The following is a 21,461-nucleotide window of genomic DNA, read 5'->3' as shown; positions in this document are numbered from 1 at the left end:
TACAAACAATATGTTGAAATGAGATAATTAGATGCAAAGTTTATAAGTTTTTAACAAAAGCCTATAAACCAAAAGAATTGAAAGTAATAACAGTTCAGTGCACTTAAAAATTTTAGGTCAGCATATAATATGATAAATTCATAATTTATTTCATAGTTTATTACTTTATCTGCAAAAATTGAGTGATCCATATTATTTTATTTGGTTATAATAACCAGTGTTATATTTATGTTTTTAATAACTTGATACAATATTGTATTGTGGAATAAAGGTATAACTGAATTAAGAGTCACCACCTTTAAGTGTCTATTTAAAGTTGGGAATTGTTATGGTGCCCATTGGATTTTTTTTGATTCAATTTTTTATTAAATACCAGTTTAGTATCTTAATTGCTGTTTTGCGAATGCTTTGATGTTCATACCAAACAGAGATTGGTCTTAAGTAATCTATCTATTTAAAAAATGATTTTTTTCTTAGTTAAGAACTTGAATGAGTAGAAACTAACAAATAAAAAATAGCAAACCAAATTTTAATACGAAGAACTATATTGCATAATAGAAATTTAATTAACAATACATGTAGATGCAAGAAGATCCAACTTCAATCTATCTACAATTACTAAACAACAATTTATTACAAAAACTATTGATTGACTTGATCATTATTATTAACAAATAAATGAAATAATTTTAATAATAATATAAAATAATTTATAACAAAAACTATGATTTATCTTTATAATCTAATAGCATTTTTTTGATTGATTATATTACTCAAATAACATACCAAAACAGCACACTAACTTACGTGCAAAATTGGAACAATGGCCCCGTTATTACAAGGTTTTTTTCTTAATGGAGTGTACTGACTTAGACCCCATAACTAAAGAGGTTGTTCAATTCACCTTCTTAAGTGTAAACTAATTCACTTATTTAAGTGAAATGCCTATTTATTTTCAAAACCAGTTATTTTTTTGTTATACAAAACTGATTGTGATTGTCTTTCCAATTCATTTTCATAGGTATTTATATATATTTCTACAACTCCCAGTATCTTTAAACTGTCCAGTTGCTTTTAATTATGTAAACTTATCATAACTACTTGTTAAGTCAATTAATTATGTTAATTATGTAAATAATGTTAATTATGTTAATTCAACTAATAAAGGAATCCTAGTTGTAGTTGATTTACAACTATACATTCTTTATACTTAAATGAATTCTTTGAATAATATATATTTTACTAGAAAAGATCTCTCACAATATTTTATCAAACCTCTATCTTTTACTTGCAGAATAATTGGTTGAACTAGTTATGTCAAATATATATATATGTATATATATATATATATATATATATATATATATATATATATATATATATATATACATACATATATATATATATATATATATATATATATATATATATATATATATATATATATATATATATATATATATATATATATATATATATATATATATATATATATATATATATATTAGGGTGATTCATATTTGACGAACTCTTGAAAATCAAGTTGGTCCTACCTGAAATGGTTGACCAATAATATAAAAATAATTTTAAGCCCAAAAATTTTAATGTCACGTGACTTTAGAGGTCCCCGCCAGTCAAATTTGTGTATAAAAACATATCAAACTTCAGGGGTCTGGCGGGGACCTTTAAAATCAACACGGAAAGCCAACTTTTGTTCTATATGGTATATTTTAGACTACTTATTTATAATAGGGTAGGACCAAAAAGAAATACGGCGGTATTTATTCCACATGATGCGGAGAAAGTGGCGAAAAAACGGTTTTTTTACATAAAATGACGCATTACTATGTATAACTGATGCTGGTTTATTCATCATATTTAGGCCAAATTTTGAAAATTAATATTAGATCTAAGCATTAATAATGTTTATATAGAAGGGGCGTGTCAATAGCTACCCGCCCCCCTCACCCTATTATTGGAGATTTATACCCCCTCTATCCCTTCTTTGTTAGAAGGGGGGGGGGGGCGAAGTTATTTAAATTTTATTATAAATCATAATATTTAAAATTACTTTATTTTCTTTAGCAAAAAAAAAAACATAATTTGGCAATATAAATATTAAAATCATGACATGTAAATATAATATAATATATTGCAATGCATAAATATAGTATATAAATCATGTTATTTTTTTCTCTGCTTTCCTATTGCTTCATACGCTAGCTTCAACTGTTCCTTGGTTCTGACCCACGGAAGTGATCTCGTCTTTGCTGCACAGCTAGTATAAGTTGTTGACGATCATCCTCATTGTGAACATTGTTCACAAACTCTGATACAAGTTTTACAGCCCTTTCAGAACAATCGTTCACTACTTCAAGTTTACTTACAAAATTGGAGAATGTTTTGAACTGGTCAACATAGCACCACATAGGAGCAGGACAGTTTAACCAAAGTTTGTCCTCCATTCTTGTCAGGTTTAATAAACTGAAGATAAACCAAGAGTTCTTTCCAATTAATGGAGCAAGTCCTGGTGGCACTTCTTGTTTAAATTTTAACTCGTTTATCAAGTTTGACTTCTCTGAATGCTGAAAATAATCAGGAACTGGTTTGGAGAGTAATGTTTTTGCAATGTTTTCTTTCTCCACATCAGGAAGGGTAGGGTCTAGGAGAGCAAGTGGAACCAAAGTTTTATCTAAGTACCAGGTGTGTCTCTTCATTGACATCATTGTACTTTCAATTCCGTTTAGGACTCTCTTGGAATCAGTGTCGCGTTTCTCTACATATTCTTTGTACTGCACCATTTGCCAATAGGCTTTTACATCCTGAATTGGTGCCGCTGAGGGCAATGAGGTTCTCAGAAACCAGACAGAATAGAAAATCGAGATAAATTCTGCCATTGTCTTCAACTCTTTATTTTGGGCAGCAGTCAAATCATAGGGCAGATGTTTACTCAATATCTGAATCTTCAAGTAGTAAATGGCTTTCGACATGAACCTAGCATGAGAAACACAGCCTGGAGCTCGAACTTTGAAAAATATTTTAGGATACAGATACATCAGGGAAAGTTCCAATAACTCCCTATAATCCCCTCTTGGAAATATGTCATTGTTTAATGCATCTTTGCAAAACTAGATAGTTTCCTCAATCTGGGTTGCCAAGAAAGTATTGCTGATGGAATTGATATCAAACCTTATTAAATTGGAAGAATCGACAGTTTCCTTGATGTCATTCCAGTTTGTCTGAAACCGTTTGAACATTAAATTTTCTGGAGCTGCTGTTTTGCCTGAGGTAATCTGCTCCCAAAAATGTCTGAGATGAAGTTCATATATATGCCTTCTGCAGGCAAGCTCTAATAAAATACATTCCTGTCTTTGACTGAACCTAATATTGGTTCCTGAATGTCTTCCAGTATTTGTGGCAGTTGTGTCAAAACATAGTCCCTTTACACCGTCACATATTCCATAATCTTCCAGTACATTATACAAAGCTTCATACTGAGCAGCTCCAGTCCCATGCTCCATTGCTGGAATTCCAAGAAGCTTAATGTCTCTATCAATATTAGCTGAAACAGCAAACCTGTCTCTTTTTTCTTTTTTCCCATTAGTAATATCTTCAATAATTTTGCCATCAAAGTGCGCTATTATAGGGAAAATTGCTTTCTCAGCAGCTTTTTTAACCTCTATTTTGAGCTTTGCAGCATTTTGCTGGGTGGTTTTCTTTTGTGCCCGCCAAATAGTAGATTGAGACAGTAAAAAGTCTTCAAGATTTCCACCTGAACTAACAACAAAATCTGTACACACAGGCAGCAAATCTCTGGAGGAAATATTTTTGGAAACTGAAGTCATGGCAATATCTTTTACAAAATCCTTGGCTAACTGTGGCGTGTCATTACTTGGACCTGGCTGATCGAAATCAAACAAACAATCTGAGTCTATGCTGGTATTTATATCACTGATTTCTGAGGAAAACTGAAGCTCTGTAGTAAAATCATCTCTCTGAGAAAACTGTTCAACACTGTGTACTAACTGTGGATGTTTTAATCTTCTCTGTTCTCTCTTAATTATCCGGTTATAAAGTTTATCTTTTTTACCAAGAGTCATTTTGCGACTGGTCTTTTGATCTCTCAAAAATTTCATATCGGTACAATACGATTCCTTATTAAGACTAGTCTTCTTTAGAATATCTTGTATATTTGGTTTAGCAATCCAGAAAACCTTCTTTCCTTTTTCTTTGAAATCTTGTCTAGCTTCTCCTGCTTCTTTTGAGTTCTTACACTTACTTTTCTTTAAATTCTCCCAGCTGTTGATCAGATCAGCGATATGCTTCCTGTAATAATATATATAACAGGTTTAGAAAATATTATATTATTCAAGTTTTGTGTAGTGTTTATGGTAACCTGTTCCTTTAATTTGAATTAAATTTTGTTTGGCCTACCTTATAAATGGGTCAGTTTTTTGTATATAACCGCAGATAGTATACCTTTTATTTTCTGTGTGTTATAGATAAATGTGTGTGTACACAGAATGTAAAATTACGACAATATGTCTTCCGCAAATACGACAATATGATACAAATACGAATAAATATTCCAAAATAAGAATCAAAATGTAATCATAATTTAATGTTTATATTGTCTTTTTTTGCTAAAGAAAATAAAGTAATTTTAAATATTATGATTTATAATAAAATTTAAATAACTTCGCCCCCCCCCTTCTAACAAAGAAGGGATAGAGGGGGTATAAATCTCCAATAATAGGGTGAGGGGGGCGGGTAGCTATTGACACGCCCCTTCTATATAAACATTATTAATGCTTAGATCTAATATTAATTTTCAAAATTTGGCCTAAATATGATGAATAAACCAGCGTCAGTTATACACAGTAATGCGTCATTTTATGTAAAAAAACCGTTTTTTCGCCACTTTCTCCGCATCATGTGGAATAAATACCACCGTATTTCTTTTTGGTCCTACCCTATTATAAATAAGTAGTCTAAAATATACCATATAGAGTAAAAGTTGGCTTTCCGTGTTGATTTTAAAGGTCCCCGCCAGACCCCTGAAGTTTGATATGTTTTTATACACAAATTTGACTTTTTATACACAAATTTGACTATATACACAAATTTGAGGACCTCTAAAGTCACACATACTATTAAACCAATGCTCAAAGGATAACACTTATAACCAGACATTTAATTAAAGAATTTAATTTAACAAACCAAGTGTATGCATAGCTCATTGAATATGCATATAGCTCAAGTATATGCATAGATATATGCAGATATCAAGTATATACATAGCTAATTGTATATGCATAGCTCAAGTATATGCAGAGTTTATAGCTTGGCATGTTATGCTCTATTTATTAAAATGAGTCAAGTTCTCTTTTAACTTAAATCATGTCTAAAGTAAACCAAAATATTATTCATAAAAACCCATCCCCATTACATATCAGTGTTAATATATCCTTTACAAATATTTTTGATCTTCAATCAGTTCAGTATGGTGAATTTTGCAAAACATAACTATTGTGAAACTCACTAGGCTTGCTTGCTCTTTGTAAAACTAATTTAAATTCAGCTGTTCCTTCTTCAGATCTCAGAATTAATAGGTACAATCCTTCAAATTGCAAAGACTCTAATTGTCATGTACTTGGCTTGGGCATATATTTACGCATCAATTCACCTATTTGCGAGAAATCAGGTTTGAGTCCCTTGACTATTCTTTTATTAGCTTATGCTTAGCACCTCTTTGCCTTATCATCTTTCTCTTTGGTCTTCATTGTTCTCTTTCTTCTGAAAACTGCACTCTTTTAGGTAGTTTTTGATCAAATTGAACATGTCCTTTCTCTTTACCCCACTGCCAATATTGTTGTTATTGGTAACTTTAACGTTCAACACACTGAATAACTTGGCTCCAACACCACTGACCCAGCTGGCACTAAAACCCATAACTCAGGCTTGGTCGGGAAGCGGGAGCGATCGCTCTCAATTACTGGTACCGAAGTTTGGATTATTGTTCATTTCGGAACTCTCAGAGGAACCACATATACAACTGATTGCTAAATTAGTATCAGCTAAGGTTGCTTCTTTTTTTGCGCTCGCCATTTCCCACTCCTGATTCCATTCTCTACCTCTACAAATCTCTTATTTGCCCCTGTATGGATTACTACAAGTACTATCATGGTCACTGCTCAAAGGAACTATAATCATTAGCTCCATCAACTAAAATTCATTCTCACTTGACTTGGCATTCAGTACATTATTCTACAGTATCTGTCCTTGCATGCTTTAACTTTTATTTATCTAGTTTTTTTCCCTGAACTTCAACCCTTTGGAATTCTCTTCCATCTTTATATTTTCCTGAATCATACAACCTACAACTTCTGTCTACCTTTTATTTGCACTTTAACTCAATTATTTTTTTTCTAGTAACTCTCAACATCAATAGTGGTCGCTTACAGCATTGTTGGGAGTAAATCAGAATAAAAAAAAAATGATTAAAAAATGATTTATGAATCATTTTCAGAATATATTAAATAACTTTTTTTTAATAAAGGGCTCTTTTGAGAAAAAAAACAGATTGGATAATATGTATAGCCAAGACTAGGTGATACCATTTATGCAATATTGTTTTTCCATGTGGCATATGTTATTTTTGGTTAAGCTAATGGACATATACAGATAATAACAATTCTACTAAACATATCCAGATAATAACAAATCTATTATTGAGATTTGTTATTATCTATTTACTATTGATTAACTTTTTCTTGCATATATATATTTTTTAATTTTTCTACAAAAAAAAACCCATTAAAAACAAAAAAAAAACATAAAATTTATGATAATCTAATAATAAAATGGAATAAATTTAAAACATAATAAAAATTTCCATAAAAAACACAAAAAACAAAAAACCTTTCCACAAAAAAGCATACCTTTCCAGTGCTTGTTTTAACTCTGGTACATTTTTTAAACATTGAATGGTTGCATTCATATAACAGGTGTTTCCAAGATTTGTTAAACCAGCAGGAAAAGAAGACTAAGCAAATAATGACATTGAATTAATGTGTGAAAGTTAATGTGAAAAACTTACACAGTAAATATAAAAAATATCAAGTCTTCTTTAATCTATAAATATTAAATAAATATATATAGAACTATATAATCTTATGTTAAATAGAGTATAATATATACCAGCCTGATCTAAAACTGTTTTAGATCAGGCTGGTATATATTATACTCAGGTCGGCATCAAAATTTAGACGTGTTCAACTTTTTTTTTTTTGCATGCAAACTTTTATCATAAAATTGACAGAAAAATAAACTCAGAGTTTGTCGACATTTCTTCCAAATTTTTAAAACTCAGAGTTTGTCGACATTTCTTCCAAATTTTTAAAACTCAGAGTTTGTCGACATTTCTTCCAAATTTTTAAAACGAGGACAGCATTTTATTAAGAATTTAAATAAAGCATTAGTTTTGTCAATTTTGTTTTATTTGTTTATTTTAAATTAATATGTTTTTTTTTTTAATTGTTTAGTTTACAATACAAATAAAAATTTGTGTTATTAATTTTATTTTTTAAATTATTTTATTATGAATTTAATTAAAACACTCATTTTTCTGTTTTTATTTGATTTTTTTTAAAAATCTAAACGAAGAACTTGTTTTGTCTTAAATTATTTGAAACAAATAAAATTATGTTTTAAAATTCTGGGATTAGCAAAAAATAGCATAATGTTGATCTTAATTCTGTGGACTGACAATCTATAAAAAAAGTTGTAAGTTGTATTTTTCATAGGCTTGCATAACTCATTATCTAACAGTTTTTAAGGGTTCATAGCTAAAGGAATCAATGGCTTTAAAGAATTTTTTAACCTTTGTTTTTGTCACAGTTTTATGGAAATTTTCTATTCGTTGCATTTCATCCACAAGTATCTCAATTGTATCTATTTTTTAAGCTAAAGACCTAGTCTTTAGCTTAAAAATAGCAACAGAAGCCAGAGTGATCTAAATGTTTAACAATGGATTAATCTGTTTCTCTAGAAATGACAGGAAGAGTGAGGCGGTTAGATTCAAGAATTGAACTAGAGGAAAAGTTCTTTACAAACAGTTCTACCTAATCCTTGTGAAATGTAATTCCTTGGATAGATGAGAGGTAAATTCTTGTGAGATGTCATAAGACCCATGTATGAAAAATGAAAAGTTAGAGTTTTTTTTGTTTTGTTAAAGACACTGTTAAAGATTATCCACAAGTCTCTAGAACGCAACATAAAAAAAATGAGATCAAGTAATCTGAGAATATTGAAAAGTCATAAGACGATCGAATTTTGGAGCACCAGACGATCGAATTTTGGAGCATCAGACAATCGAATTTTGGAGCATGGTTTTATGAAGTGTTTTGAAGATGAAACAAATGCTCATGATTAGAAATAGCAGCAACACAAGGAGAAAACCATGGGACAGATTGAAGTTTGATCTTAACCAATGAGATGGAATAAAAGCTTGCCCAAATCCAGGAGATTATAAAGAATTGTAATGATAGGCTAGATCCAACCCTCGGAATTAGGAAAAATGAGGTCAGCAAAAAATTGCAGACTTAAAACTGTTTTAAGTCGTCATAAAACTTTCAAACATGATTTGACAAACGTGCAAGTGTTTTGCAAAAAAATTAATAGGAAAATAAATGCAGAGTTCACTGATGTCAGCTTAAAAATCTGAAAAATGAATGAAAGTTTTGTCAATTCTATTAATTATTTTATTTAAAATTAAAGTTTTTAATTTAATTGTTTTGTTTACAACTTAAATAAAAAATATTTAACACTTAACTAAATCTTATTAACCTGCTCGCTGGAAAATAACATCTTTAATTTTTAAAAAACTCTTGTGATTGCTCTGAACTATTGTCTTCAATTAAATTAAAAAAAATATTAAATCATTGAACCTCTTATTAACAAAATTCTAATACCTCCTTTTAAGTCAACTTTCTGACAATCAATATCAAAAAACAACTTTCTGACAATCAATATCAAAAAACAACTTTCTGACAATCAATATCAAAAAACAACTTTCTGACAATCAATATCAAAAAACAACTTTCTGACAATCAATATCAAAAAACAACTTTCTGACAATCAATATCAAATAGATGTTACTACTGTTACTAGTTTTCATTTTGTTAACTGTTTAACAATCTAAAAAAGATCTCAAAACTGATGGAAAACTAGGTTAAAAAGATAATTTTTAGTATTAAGTTCCAAAAAAATGAGCAAAAAAGTTGAGAACTGGTAAAAAAAAATTGATGAAGAAATTGATTTTATTGTTAGTATGTTGTAGCAACTAAAGAACTATTTTTTGCAAGATCTAGAAATTCTATGTGCTCTTCTCAATGCCCTCTTAAAATTGATCATGAAGTAAATCATCTATAAAAAATCAAATAAATCATCATCAAGTCAAATAAGTCAAAAAAAATATTGTATTGTTTTAAATTAGTTTTACCAAAAAAAATTGTTTTTCATCTAATTATAACAGCAACTAAAAAATTAGACTAACTGTTTAAGTGGTTTTCTTAATTGCAAGAAAAGTAAAAAACACTAAACCTATTCAGACAGATAAAAGACATTCTATTTGTAAGGGAGACAAGGCACTATTTGTAAGGAGATTTATAAAAGATTTAGTGGAATATTTTTGAAAATTTTTGAAAAAATTTTCAAAATTTCAAAATTTTTGAAAAAATTTTCAAAATTTTAAAATTTTTGAAAAAATTTTAACACAGCGCTTGTGATACTGGAGTGAGAAATGGAACAGCAATTCTTCAGGAGAATTAGTCTGTAACTCTTCTAGAGAATCAGGTCATTATAGAAAGATGTTGTTCCTAACTTCAATAGGAGACAACATCTTCAAACTTTACAAAATTGCACCTATATATGTGTGTGTATGTGTGTGTGTGTGTGTGTGAGAGAGAGTGTGTGTGTCTGTGTGTGTATGTGTGTACACGCACATGTGTATATAAATACTTTTATTTAAAAGAGAACATATGCAATAGAAAATAATAAAAAATAATAGATAAGCCTATGCAAATTGGGGCGCAACAAGTACTAAAACCAAAATTACAAAACTTTGCTTGGATTGTAGACTCTCTTTTCTTTAAAATTGAACAACATTTAAAATAAACTTAAATTCTTTTAAGTATCAAGGTTTTTAGAGACTCCCATTTAATATGAAACAAGCTTCATTTTTAAAAACTATTTAAAACTGATAAAAAAAATAAAAAATAAAAACAACTAATACCACATTAAAAGAACAAGAAAGTTTTACTAATTCCTGGTAATTACAAAACTCTCTATTTTTTTAAACCAATTTTTTTTATATCAATATTTTTTATACTAATTTTTAACGAAATACTATTTTTTTATACCATTTTGAATGTAATACTATTTAAATGTATTTTTAATGTAATATTATTTAAGTATATATTTAAAACTATGTAATGACATTTAGTTTCCTATTGATTGATATGTAGTTTCTTATTGATTTACATATAGTTTATTTTTTTTCGAAATTTCTCCTATTTCTTTGTTCTTAAAAACAACATTCTGTAAGTTTGGGATAATGTTGATCATTATAAAAAGTGAAAATTTAAAAACTTTTAAAATGTGAAAAAAGATATAAGCTTACTGCTTTATTTAATTCTGTACTTGACATATCTTCAATAAACTTGGTGCTAAGTTGAGGGGTTGGAACCAACTCGTTACTACCCATCATAAGTAGTGTCATACCCTAAAGTATATAAACTCGTCATTAACAATGTTAGACCTTGAAAATATTTATGTATTTCAATTTTTTATCCTATTTCTAGAAATCTATTTTTAAAAAGTGATTGAAAAGTTTTTTAAAAAAACTGAAGCAAGACAAACAATAAATATGATTTAAAAAGAAACTTTTTTTTTTACTTCCTTTAAATTTATAATGTGATTCATGTATAAAGAAAACAAGAAGAGTGCATGAACTTTGGCTCCAATATGTTACAATGATAGTATAACATGGAGGTGCATGATATGTACAATCTGGATTGAACAGAAAAGATAATTATCAGATAGATACTTGAAGGTAACCATAGTTAAAATAAGCGTAGAAACTGCTAATACTAAGTAGCTACTTAAATGTTTTCAATAAAATTTATATTAGTAACTAAATGGAATGCAATATTGGCAATAAAATAGCCACTACATATAAGTTTGAAATAAACAAAAAAACAAAAAACAAAAAAACAATAAGCCAATGATTAATTGCCTAATTTTTATCCACTGATCACTGATGTTTGGGGAAAGGGGAAGGAGTGTAATTACAAAAAAAAAATTAGAAGAGGCATATTTCCATGTACATTTTGCAGGAACAAAGTCTACCAAAAAACTCACTTGGGAAAATTAGTTATGTTAATTTTATTTAAGGTCACTAAAGTCAGGTTAGTCAGTGAGGGTCACTCGTTGGCATTATTTTAATTGCATAGAATTTGTAATTATCCTAAATATAATTTTTTTTTTAATATTACTTCAATAAAATATAAGTTTGCATAAAATCTTTTTAAAGTTTTAGTAATACAGGAGAGCTGGTACCAAATTAACAATGGTTTGTTTATATTGCTGCATTTAGATTCTTTTCTTTTCTTTTTTTTTATAACTTAAAGCCTAATAAATAATACTAACAATATGCTATAAAGTAAATAATACTGACATTACGCTATAAAAAATCAACCTTATATCAAGTTTAATTTTTTCATAAAAATTTTGAACATTTATTTACACCTAAAAGATATATTTAGTAAAAAATTGTGTTAGATAATTTAAAATTATGAAAACATATATTATAAAACAGGAATTTTCCATTAACCAGTTCAAGGTATTTTGTTGTTTAAGATAGCTTGACGCATTTGTTTGTGATGAAGTAAAAGCAATTGAAATGTCACTTAAAAGAATTCTTTACAAAATGAGTTGTTGACAATGTTGATCATAAAATTTGCATTATTGGTGGGAAAAATAGATTTCATGAGATTATTAAGCTGGTACAAAAATTAACCATTAAATATATCACTACCATTTAAAATGATAAAGTCTCAACAGAAATGCAATCCCAGAATATGATCCTGATCCTTTGTCTAAAATAAGTCTTTTTCAGTCTTTGTCTAAAATAGTCTTTTTCAAACTTTTCAAATAAATAACTAAGATGTTCCACCAAGTGTAACAACTTTTTTTTAAAACATCTTTAAAAAAAAAAGTTCTCAAAGGCTGCAAGCAACTACTATTAGAGTTGGAAGTTACTGAAAGAGAAAAAATAAAGTTTAAAAAGCAAGATAACAATTAAAAGACGACTTGAATGGTTGCAAATTATTGCCGACCTCATTTTTCCTAATTCCGAGGGTTGAAACCAAATATACTATTTTATTTTTTTTGGATTTAGAAGGAAATAGTGCAAATAATTTTGATTTCACTGTAAATGACAACAAAATATATTAATGAAATTAAAAATAAAACAAAGTAGAAAAGGGGTATTCTTTTTTTAATTACAACTTTTATTTTGTCAAAAGTCTCCAGTTGAATGCTTTATGCAGTGCAAATATTTTTTAATAAAAAGAGAAAACACAATCTAATTGTGTAAATCATTTAATTCTTCGTTAAAATATTATTTAAACCAGATATTTTACAAAGGAAAAAAATATGCAGATTCATAAAGTTAATATCAACCTCTCAACCTGCAAGTATAATGGCAAAACAACAAATGTTTTTTGTTAATATCTCAATAAATAACTTGTTTTGTAATTTTAATAAACTCAAAACTTTTTTTCTAATGTTTATTTACAAAATAAACATAACTTGTCTTATCACTTGGGAACCCCTTTAATTTTACATTCCTTTGAAATAAGAATAATTTTAACAGCTAAATGATTATTAGCTGTAAAAGATTGATATACATGGTAATATCAAACATTTTAACAAATCTTTAATATGGAGAGCTTTAGTCAAAAATAAAGTTTTACCTAAGATATGCATTTTTAAAATAATATAAATTTTTAATAAAAAAAAAAAGTATAAGACATTTTTTATACTAAAAGTGGGTGACAAAAAAAAGTGCAAACAATTTTGCAAAAAAACTTTTTTTGGTGAACTTTTTACTGCTAGATGTAAATTACATCTTTTACATATTTTGTCCATGTTGACAAGTTGAATACACAATACTTATGTCAGAATTTTATACTTTATAATTATCACATTATACTTACATGTCTTAATTAATAAATCTAGCCTATTTACATAATGCAGAAAATGATATATAAACACCAGAAAAATCAAAGATGGTGACTCAGAAAGTTTCCAATGCCAATAACAATTAAGGGTTGTTTCTGCTATCAAAATTAAATACTTTATAAAATTTTTTAAAACATAAAATTTATGAATAACTTTAAAAGAAAGAAAAATGTTAAAAAATAAAGCTTACATCTTTTAAAGTAAATCCATCCCATGTATCATTCTAAATAACAGAATAGAAAGAATAAGAAAAAATTATTTTCTTAGATAAGAAAATATTGTAAGAGAAAATCAGTAAAATATGCAATGAGAGAAAATAATCATTTTTAATTCCTATAAATACCAATTATTTTTAATTAAAAAACAAACTTTTATAAAAATTTTATAAAAACTCAATTACAAAAATTTTAAATTTTCACATCTTCGTTTAACAAAATTTATTTCAATAATTTATTTCAATCTTATATTTATTTAGTAAACGATGATTTTTAAAATTCATCTTTTTTGGTATAAAAGTGTCGCATTCATCATGAATGTTGCAAAATCGTCATACTTTATCAAGAATTTTTTATAGCATTTGTCCATAGTAGTATTATCTGAAACAAAACTTCAATCAACATTAGAAAAGGCTTTGATCAATCATTATTTCTTTGAATCTCTGAATAACTAAAATCCCGTATGATAATTAGTTTTAAGTACTTGTTGCAGTCGATATCACTTTTTGCATAACTTATTATAAAGTTAATTGTATGTTTATTTTCAGAAGAACAATTGGGTGGTCTATAAATGCACCCTATCAAAATATCTTCAGCTTCTATAATTAAAGAGCACCAGACCTTTTTAATGGAATTAATTGCATGCCCATGATTCAGAGAAGTAGTTATTAAATTATATTTGAAGTGTAGTGCAATAAAAACTAAATTTGAATTTTAGCATTGAACAAATACCAAACAAAGTACTTATTTTGTTTTGAAATTAAAAAATGTGATCAAGTTTTATATAACAAAAAATATTAACTCAACAATAATTTAATAAGCCAAAATTTTTGGAATAAGCTTCAATGAACATTGAAAAACATCCAGATATTCAACCTTTCAACTCATTACAAACATCTTCAACACAACACCAAGTAAATAAAGAAAATTTACTTTGAACACATTACCCATAGAAATTTTTATTAGCTGAAATTAGTTTAAAAAGTTAAATATGTTACATTATAAAATATTAAACACCATAAATGTAAACCTCACTTTGAGAGTTTTTCCTTTGCCCATGATCTTTTGCCTCTGTATAGGTACACCAGATAGAGCAAATAACTGAGCTTGAAACAGTTCAGGTGGTTCAGCAGTATTAACTTCAACATTGTCAAACTTTTCCTTGCCCCATTTTACATGAACTACAATTAAAAAAAAAATATGTACTACCTATCTACACAACAATTTAATAATCATAACTCCATTATTTTTACAATTTTGACAATAACAAGGTTTGATACATCATAATCTGTTTTAATCATAAATAATGCTTTTAATTAAAAACTGTCTTTTCTTCTTTCTGTTACATAAATGATAACTAAATTAACTTTTTATAGAGGCTTCCCAATAATACTATACATTTAGCAAATGCATGCATTTTAAATTACTAATTTTCAATTGAGTATGTAGCTGAGACAAAAAAGATGTCAATAAAAACAATAAACATCTAAATTTCAGACTAAAAATTGTGGTCAAAAAAATGTTACCATAAAGTATCTTTGAATCAAAATTAATTTAATTTTTTTATTTTATAACATTTCAAAGAGATAGCAAAATAAAAAACACTATGAAAATATGTTGAATAAAAATCATTAGTATGGGATTTTTGAAATACTTATCAATATATAGCATGCTGTTTTAGGGTTTTAATTTTGGTTTGCATGTCAGGTTTGGGAACAAAATCCCAAGAATTTTTAACATTATCTTACTTTTTAAAGCAAGGCTTTAAAAATTATTTATTTCCAACACTATCATTATAACCCTAGTTTTTTTTTTTTTTTTTAACAGCCTATATTTTTTAAACAAAAACAAAATAATCAAACTAAATAATCTGGTTCAGCTATTAAATTGTCTATTTGTCTTGATTAATAAACAAATAAGCCTACCCAGAACATCTAAAAGTTTTTTTTGCTAGAAAAGAAAGTTGTTCAAAGCAGTCTTCTGTAGAATCTGATCAAAGATAAATAAAATAACAAAAAAATCTCCTTTCTCCACAAATCTCAACTGATTATTAAGTTTGAAACCTTTTTAATTATTTGTTAGAAAGATATTGTTCCTATATTTTCTAATCTATGAGTTTTGGTACATTATTATTATCAACATTCTTTTATCATTCATTTTATTACTGTTACTGTTATCAGAATCATTTATATTATTGAATTATCTATATTAGTAGTAAAAATACTATTGTTATTATTTTTATTATTATAATTACTACTACTAATGCAAGAAGAGAGTCAAAGGAAATAAGATTGCTACTGGTTTAAGGAAAAAAAATATTTAAAGCTTTAGCATTTATCTCTTGCTTTAGTTTCGTTGTTAAGTTATTATTATATAATAGAGAAAAATTATTAGGAAGCTACATTTGAAATTGAATAGCTTGAATGGTTTGTTCTGAAAAGAATTTAGAATGTTCAAGGTTTGATTTAGCTTAGCTCCAAATCTCACAGAATCAAATATGGCATGGTTAATATAGATTGTTAAGATCTGCTAGCTTGCTTAGTTCAAAAAAGAATAAGCTAATAAACTAAAGGGTAATAATATAATCAGACTTGATATATTATTTTTATTGTGTAGTAATTTTTAATGAAAATCTGTAACTAACTGAAAAAAACTAAATAAATTTTGAAATAGTTTTAAGAAAAATAAAAAAAAAATTTATTAATTATAAATTAATTTCTACTTGAAATTTATTTTAATTTAAATTCTTAAATTTTGGGATTAAAAATAAATTAATTTTAAATCACTTTATAATTTGTATCAAAAGCATTACCGCTATAGGTCGCCATATTTTTTCCTAAATTATAGTTTACCGACTTGTTAGAAACAAGTTTTCAAGTTTTACTAATCAAAAAAATTTAATAAGTTTTTGCACGGTTAGCAGACTTTAACATCTCTCAGAATTAGGTCGCATTTTTCGGTTACCGGATAATTTTTTATTTTATATATTGTCGCAAAACTTTACCAGACTCTACGTCCTTAAGTCCTAGGGATGTTAGAATTTTTATTTATTTAATTTAAGTTACAAGTACTAATAACATTTTTTTAAATAAAGCGAGTACCATCACTTTCTCCATTTTGATTTTATATTGAATTTAATATTTTTAACTCTATTTTAAACTGACTCATAGTCAATCCATTAACTCAATTTAACTATTAGAAGTTTATATTAAATAAATTTATTAAATAATATATAAAATTATTGGGGTATTTATTGGAGAAAACCTTTTTTTTTTGATAGATATCTACACAAGCAATTGAAAAATCTAGATTGAAATATAATATAATCAATCTAGATTTTTCATTTTTTTTTGTAGTTATCTACCAAAAAAAATGGTTTTCTCCAATAAATCCCACAATAATTTTTATAGTAATATAAACTATATTATAGTGTAATAGTTTTTATATTAACATATTTAAGGTATAGCATAGCTCCACTTTTATTAGTGGTACTCATGTTGCTTCTGGATTTAAATAATAATAGAAGTCCAGAAGCAATAAGGACCTTAATCTTCCAGTTTATTCAGTAAAGGTTTTTTCGGTTTAATATCTTTGTAACTGATGTAAAGATCTTCAATAAATATATTTTAATCAAAGCATTGTATTTCAATGAAATGTATTGGTCAATCCAAGTCACAACTAAAGAGGTTTTATTTAATACAGTTGCAATGTGTACAAATTATTTGTCACAAACCTAGGATCACCCTTTTTGCTTCCCTTTTAAAAATAAAACTCAACACCTTACATAAGAGAAAAAATGTTTATGCATTAAAAGTTGTCAAATCTGCATTATCAGGAATGTACCATCCATCTATAGCATGTTTACAAAAAATAAAGATTTAAAGCTTATAGTTAAAAAGCAATAAACTGTCAAGGATGCTTAAAACTCCAAAATTTCCTGTTGCACATAAGGTAATTTTTAATTTTTCCAATGACATTTGTTATTTTTGAACAAATGCAAAAAGTTTCTACACTTTTAGAGTTCAAGTGAAAAAAGTGTTCAAACATTAATAAATGTATGTAATGTACTTTTATTAACTCATAGTTCTGCTATAATTTAAAATAATAATCTTTAATACAGCTGTATGTATTTTCAAGTTTTTAATTATTTCATTATATATTCATTGTTTTTGTGTTTCTTTTTGATAAATTCAATTTATGAAATAAATGTTAACTTAGTTTAACTATTAACTTTCTTATTTTAATATTTGTAGTATTTGTAATATTTTTATTTCTTTTTTATTTTTATATTTGTACTTTTTTTTAGTTTGATTGCAAAGAATATTTTTATTTTATCTGATGTTGTTTATTGATGTATCTTAATTTATGATTGGTGTATCTTAGTTTATGATTTTTTTTGTTTTGGTGACTTTTATTATAATTATCATGACAGTTTATCTTTTCAAAACATTTGATTTAAATAATCTCTAAATATTTTGTTGAAACATTAAAAAACATAAAAAGCAGGTAACATTTTTGTTTAATTCGTTATTATTGGCATTTTAGTTTTAATTATAAAGTTGGAAAAATCTTGCAAAATTTATTTTTTGGTTAGGTAATATTTGTGAACAACTGTTAATTTTTTTAAAAAAAAAGGAAAAAGAAAACTGAAGAAAAAACTGCAGAAGTGGATTTGGACACTCATCTTATAAATGCATACATTCTGCGTGAATTGACTTTAATCCATTATAATTTGACTAATCTTGAATAATGACAATTAAAGATTATAGTCACGTGTTTGTTGTGATCCTGTTGATTGGAATGTATTATCATCATCATAACTGCAGCAAAGAATTTTTTTTACCTCTTTGCTGCAATTATGATAATGTGTACACTCGATTACGATTATGTGAGTATAACCATGATGTGTTTGATTGCCAATAGGAACACCTTTTGGCAAAAGATTACAATATGAATGAGATGAAATATTTATAAATGAAGCTTGAAGGAGGGATATCTATGTTCATGTTTCTCAGGTCCTAAAAAAATTTCTGGCACTTGAACTGCAGCAAAATATCAACAGGACTGGAAGTCGTGGCAAACAAGCTTTAACCTAGAAAAACTGCTCATAAATGTTAATTTCAGATCTACTCTGATTAGATCTAAGTTTAATTCAGATCTACTCTAAACATTTTTGTATAAATAGGAGTCGGTCTAACTGACTGCTCATACTCATAGTGCTTGATTTAACAACAATAACAAAAATTTTGAAATTAAGGTAAAAACAATAAGTAACAAAAAAAATTCTATATACTTCCAAAATATTCAAAATATATATAGATGTTAACAATTTTTTTTACTTATTATAACAGTTACTTGTTTAATCTTTGCTTCCAACAAGGCTGCAAGCAACCACTACTAGAGTTTTCGGGTTTAACCAGTCAAACCTTGGCATGATTTGGAATGCTCAGTAGCACCAGAACTGGCCTTTTTCCTTTTTTACTATTTTTCTGGTGCTCAATACATCTTGAGCACCAGAAATACTTTCTTTTTGGTTTCACCAATGTATATAGAGTTGCATGAACATTTTATTTGGTAGACGCCTGGGTTTATATTTGGAGGAAGTTTTGTTGTATCGTTACAGAATATATTGTTTAAATGAATATATTGTTGGAAATGATGTAAATATAACTTTTATGTTTTGTTTTTTAAATTCTTTTCTAAGTTTGGGGCCAACAATTGGTATCCATGGTAGATTTATAAATGGTTAGTTGTCAGTTGGTTGATAATTGGTATTTTTTGTATCTATTAAATCTATCTTTGTAACAATTTTTATTATACCTGATGACGCTGATCACAATAGATCAGCGAAATATCGAATAATATATTGAAATAAAAACAAATATATTTTTTTCAAAAAAGTTTATACGGAGCCGTATTTATTGAATTTTAATAACATTGTATCGTATAACAAGAAAATGACTTTCAAAGATTATATATATATATATGTGTGTGTATATATATATATGTATATATATATGTATATATATATATATATATATATATATATATATATATATATATATATATATATATATATGTATATATATATGTATATATATATATGTATATATATATATATATATATATATATATATATATATATATATATATGTATATATATATGTATATATATATGTATATATATATGTATATATATATATATATATATATATATATATATATATATATATATATATATATATATATATATATGTGTATGTATGTATGTATGTATGTATGTATGTATGTATGTATGTATGTATGTATGTATGTATGTATATATATATCATCGTTTTCAACATATAAGTTCATTTTTTTTTCCAACAAGTTTCTTTTTTTTAACATATAGCTTTTCTAGTAACTCTTGCTTTTCGCAAGCAACCCTATTTGTAATGCATTAGATTATGATATTGATATATCAGCTTCAATGTCATCTAAATAGATAAGGAATCATTAAATAATGACATGAGATATAGTGATATAAACTAAAAAAACATTTATATTCAAGGCATAAACCTAAGGCTATTCTTTTTTCAGCACGGAATCCAATTTCATCAGATGACTTCTTTAAATTCTCAATTATAGATAAAGTCTGTCAAATTTTAGTATTGACAATTTCAATATCTTCCATAACTTTTCTTTTTGCTTCCATTCTCACTGTTTTTTCTACAGACAGGGCTTTTGAACATTGATCATCAAAATACTCCTTTCTTGCTTGTTTGCAGTAATCTAATTAATCTTTTGTTATTTCAACTTCATGAGCCATAAACCCATGAAATGTGAGGTAATCTTGGATTGAACGTAAAGAGATTATAGTGTCTGGGGACATATTGTCAACGATCAGACTTTAGTTGCTGCCAAAAAATACGTTCAACTTGAGCTTGTTTGTGCGATAAAATGAGGACAATTTTGAAAATGTGCTGTAGATTTGCATATATCTTTAAATCAGCGTATTTCCACAAAAAGTAGTCCAAACAATCCTTATCTTTATCAAAAGTCAAAAATACTTCTTTGTTATCAACAACTACAATTTTACTGAACCTGGAATATTCTTTCATAGCTAAATCACCAACAGAAGCTCTAATTTTCTTGAAAGTAACAAGCTTCATCAACATTTGTCAAAAAAATACGTTTGTCAAAAAAATAATCACACTTTTCTGTGATATTCAACCACAAATGATGGGGAAATACACACCAGATAACGAGCAACCAGTGAAGACAAAGGGCTTTTCTCAATAATATGAGTACACATTGAGACAAGTAAATCGCGTATTTCCTTTTTGAACTTGTCAATCTGAACATCAATAATCTTTCTCTTACTCTTGAGTGGCTGGAGATTGTAGTTGGAGTTGCTGGAGAGTACTTCAATGAAAAACTAAAATCAATTTTGTTGGTTGAAAGCCAGTTTGCGCAAATAAACAAATCTATTTTTAACAAAAGCGTTATAGTTTTGTCATTTAAAAGAAACATCTAATCAAATGAACTTTGCATAAAAATTGTAAAGTAGTTCTTTAAGTGTCTATAAATATATATATACATATATATATATATATATATATATATATATATATATATATATATATATATATATATATATATATATGTATATATATATATATATATATATATATATATATATATATATATATATATATATATATATATATATATATATATATATATATATATATATATATATATATAGATATAGATATATATATATATATATATATATATATATATATATATATATATATATAAAATTTTCTGTTGATAAAATATTATACTATTTTTAATTAGGATTTACCTAATCCTACTAAATATATTGTCAAGACATGTTTATGTTTAATTAAACAAAAAAATAACATTTATCATGAAAACGGTTTATGCCATGTTTAA

The 21,461-nt window shown here is 26.7% G+C and overlaps 1 protein-coding gene across 2 annotated transcripts in view; it reads right to left on the bottom strand.

The window, feature by feature from the left end:
• Window positions 1–16,456, bottom strand: part of LOC100205517 (ubiquitin carboxyl-terminal hydrolase 14) — a 44,509-nt gene extending 28,053 nt beyond the window's left edge. For both annotated transcript variants that reach the window (XM_065811212.1, XM_065811211.1), the window contains exons 1-5: window positions 16,333–16,456; window positions 14,556–14,701; window positions 13,496–13,528; window positions 10,682–10,783; window positions 6,942–7,045 (exon numbers count right to left, since the gene is read on the bottom strand). In XM_065811212.1, coding sequence (XP_065667284.1) covers window positions 6,942–7,045; window positions 10,682–10,783; window positions 13,496–13,528; window positions 14,556–14,701; window positions 16,333–16,348 — 401 coding nt within the window. In that variant the 5' untranslated portion in view covers window positions 16,349–16,456. The remainder of the gene's footprint in view (window positions 1–6,941; window positions 7,046–10,681; window positions 10,784–13,495; window positions 13,529–14,555; window positions 14,702–16,332) is intronic.
• Between the last annotated feature and the right edge of the window lie 5,005 nt (window positions 16,457–21,461).

Source organism: Hydra vulgaris, chromosome 12 (genome assembly GCF_038396675.1).
Source record: "Hydra vulgaris chromosome 12, alternate assembly HydraT2T_AEP".
Lineage (NCBI taxonomy): Eukaryota > Metazoa > Cnidaria > Hydrozoa > Anthoathecata > Hydridae > Hydra > Hydra vulgaris.
This window is presented reverse-complemented; position numbering and strand designations above follow the sequence as displayed.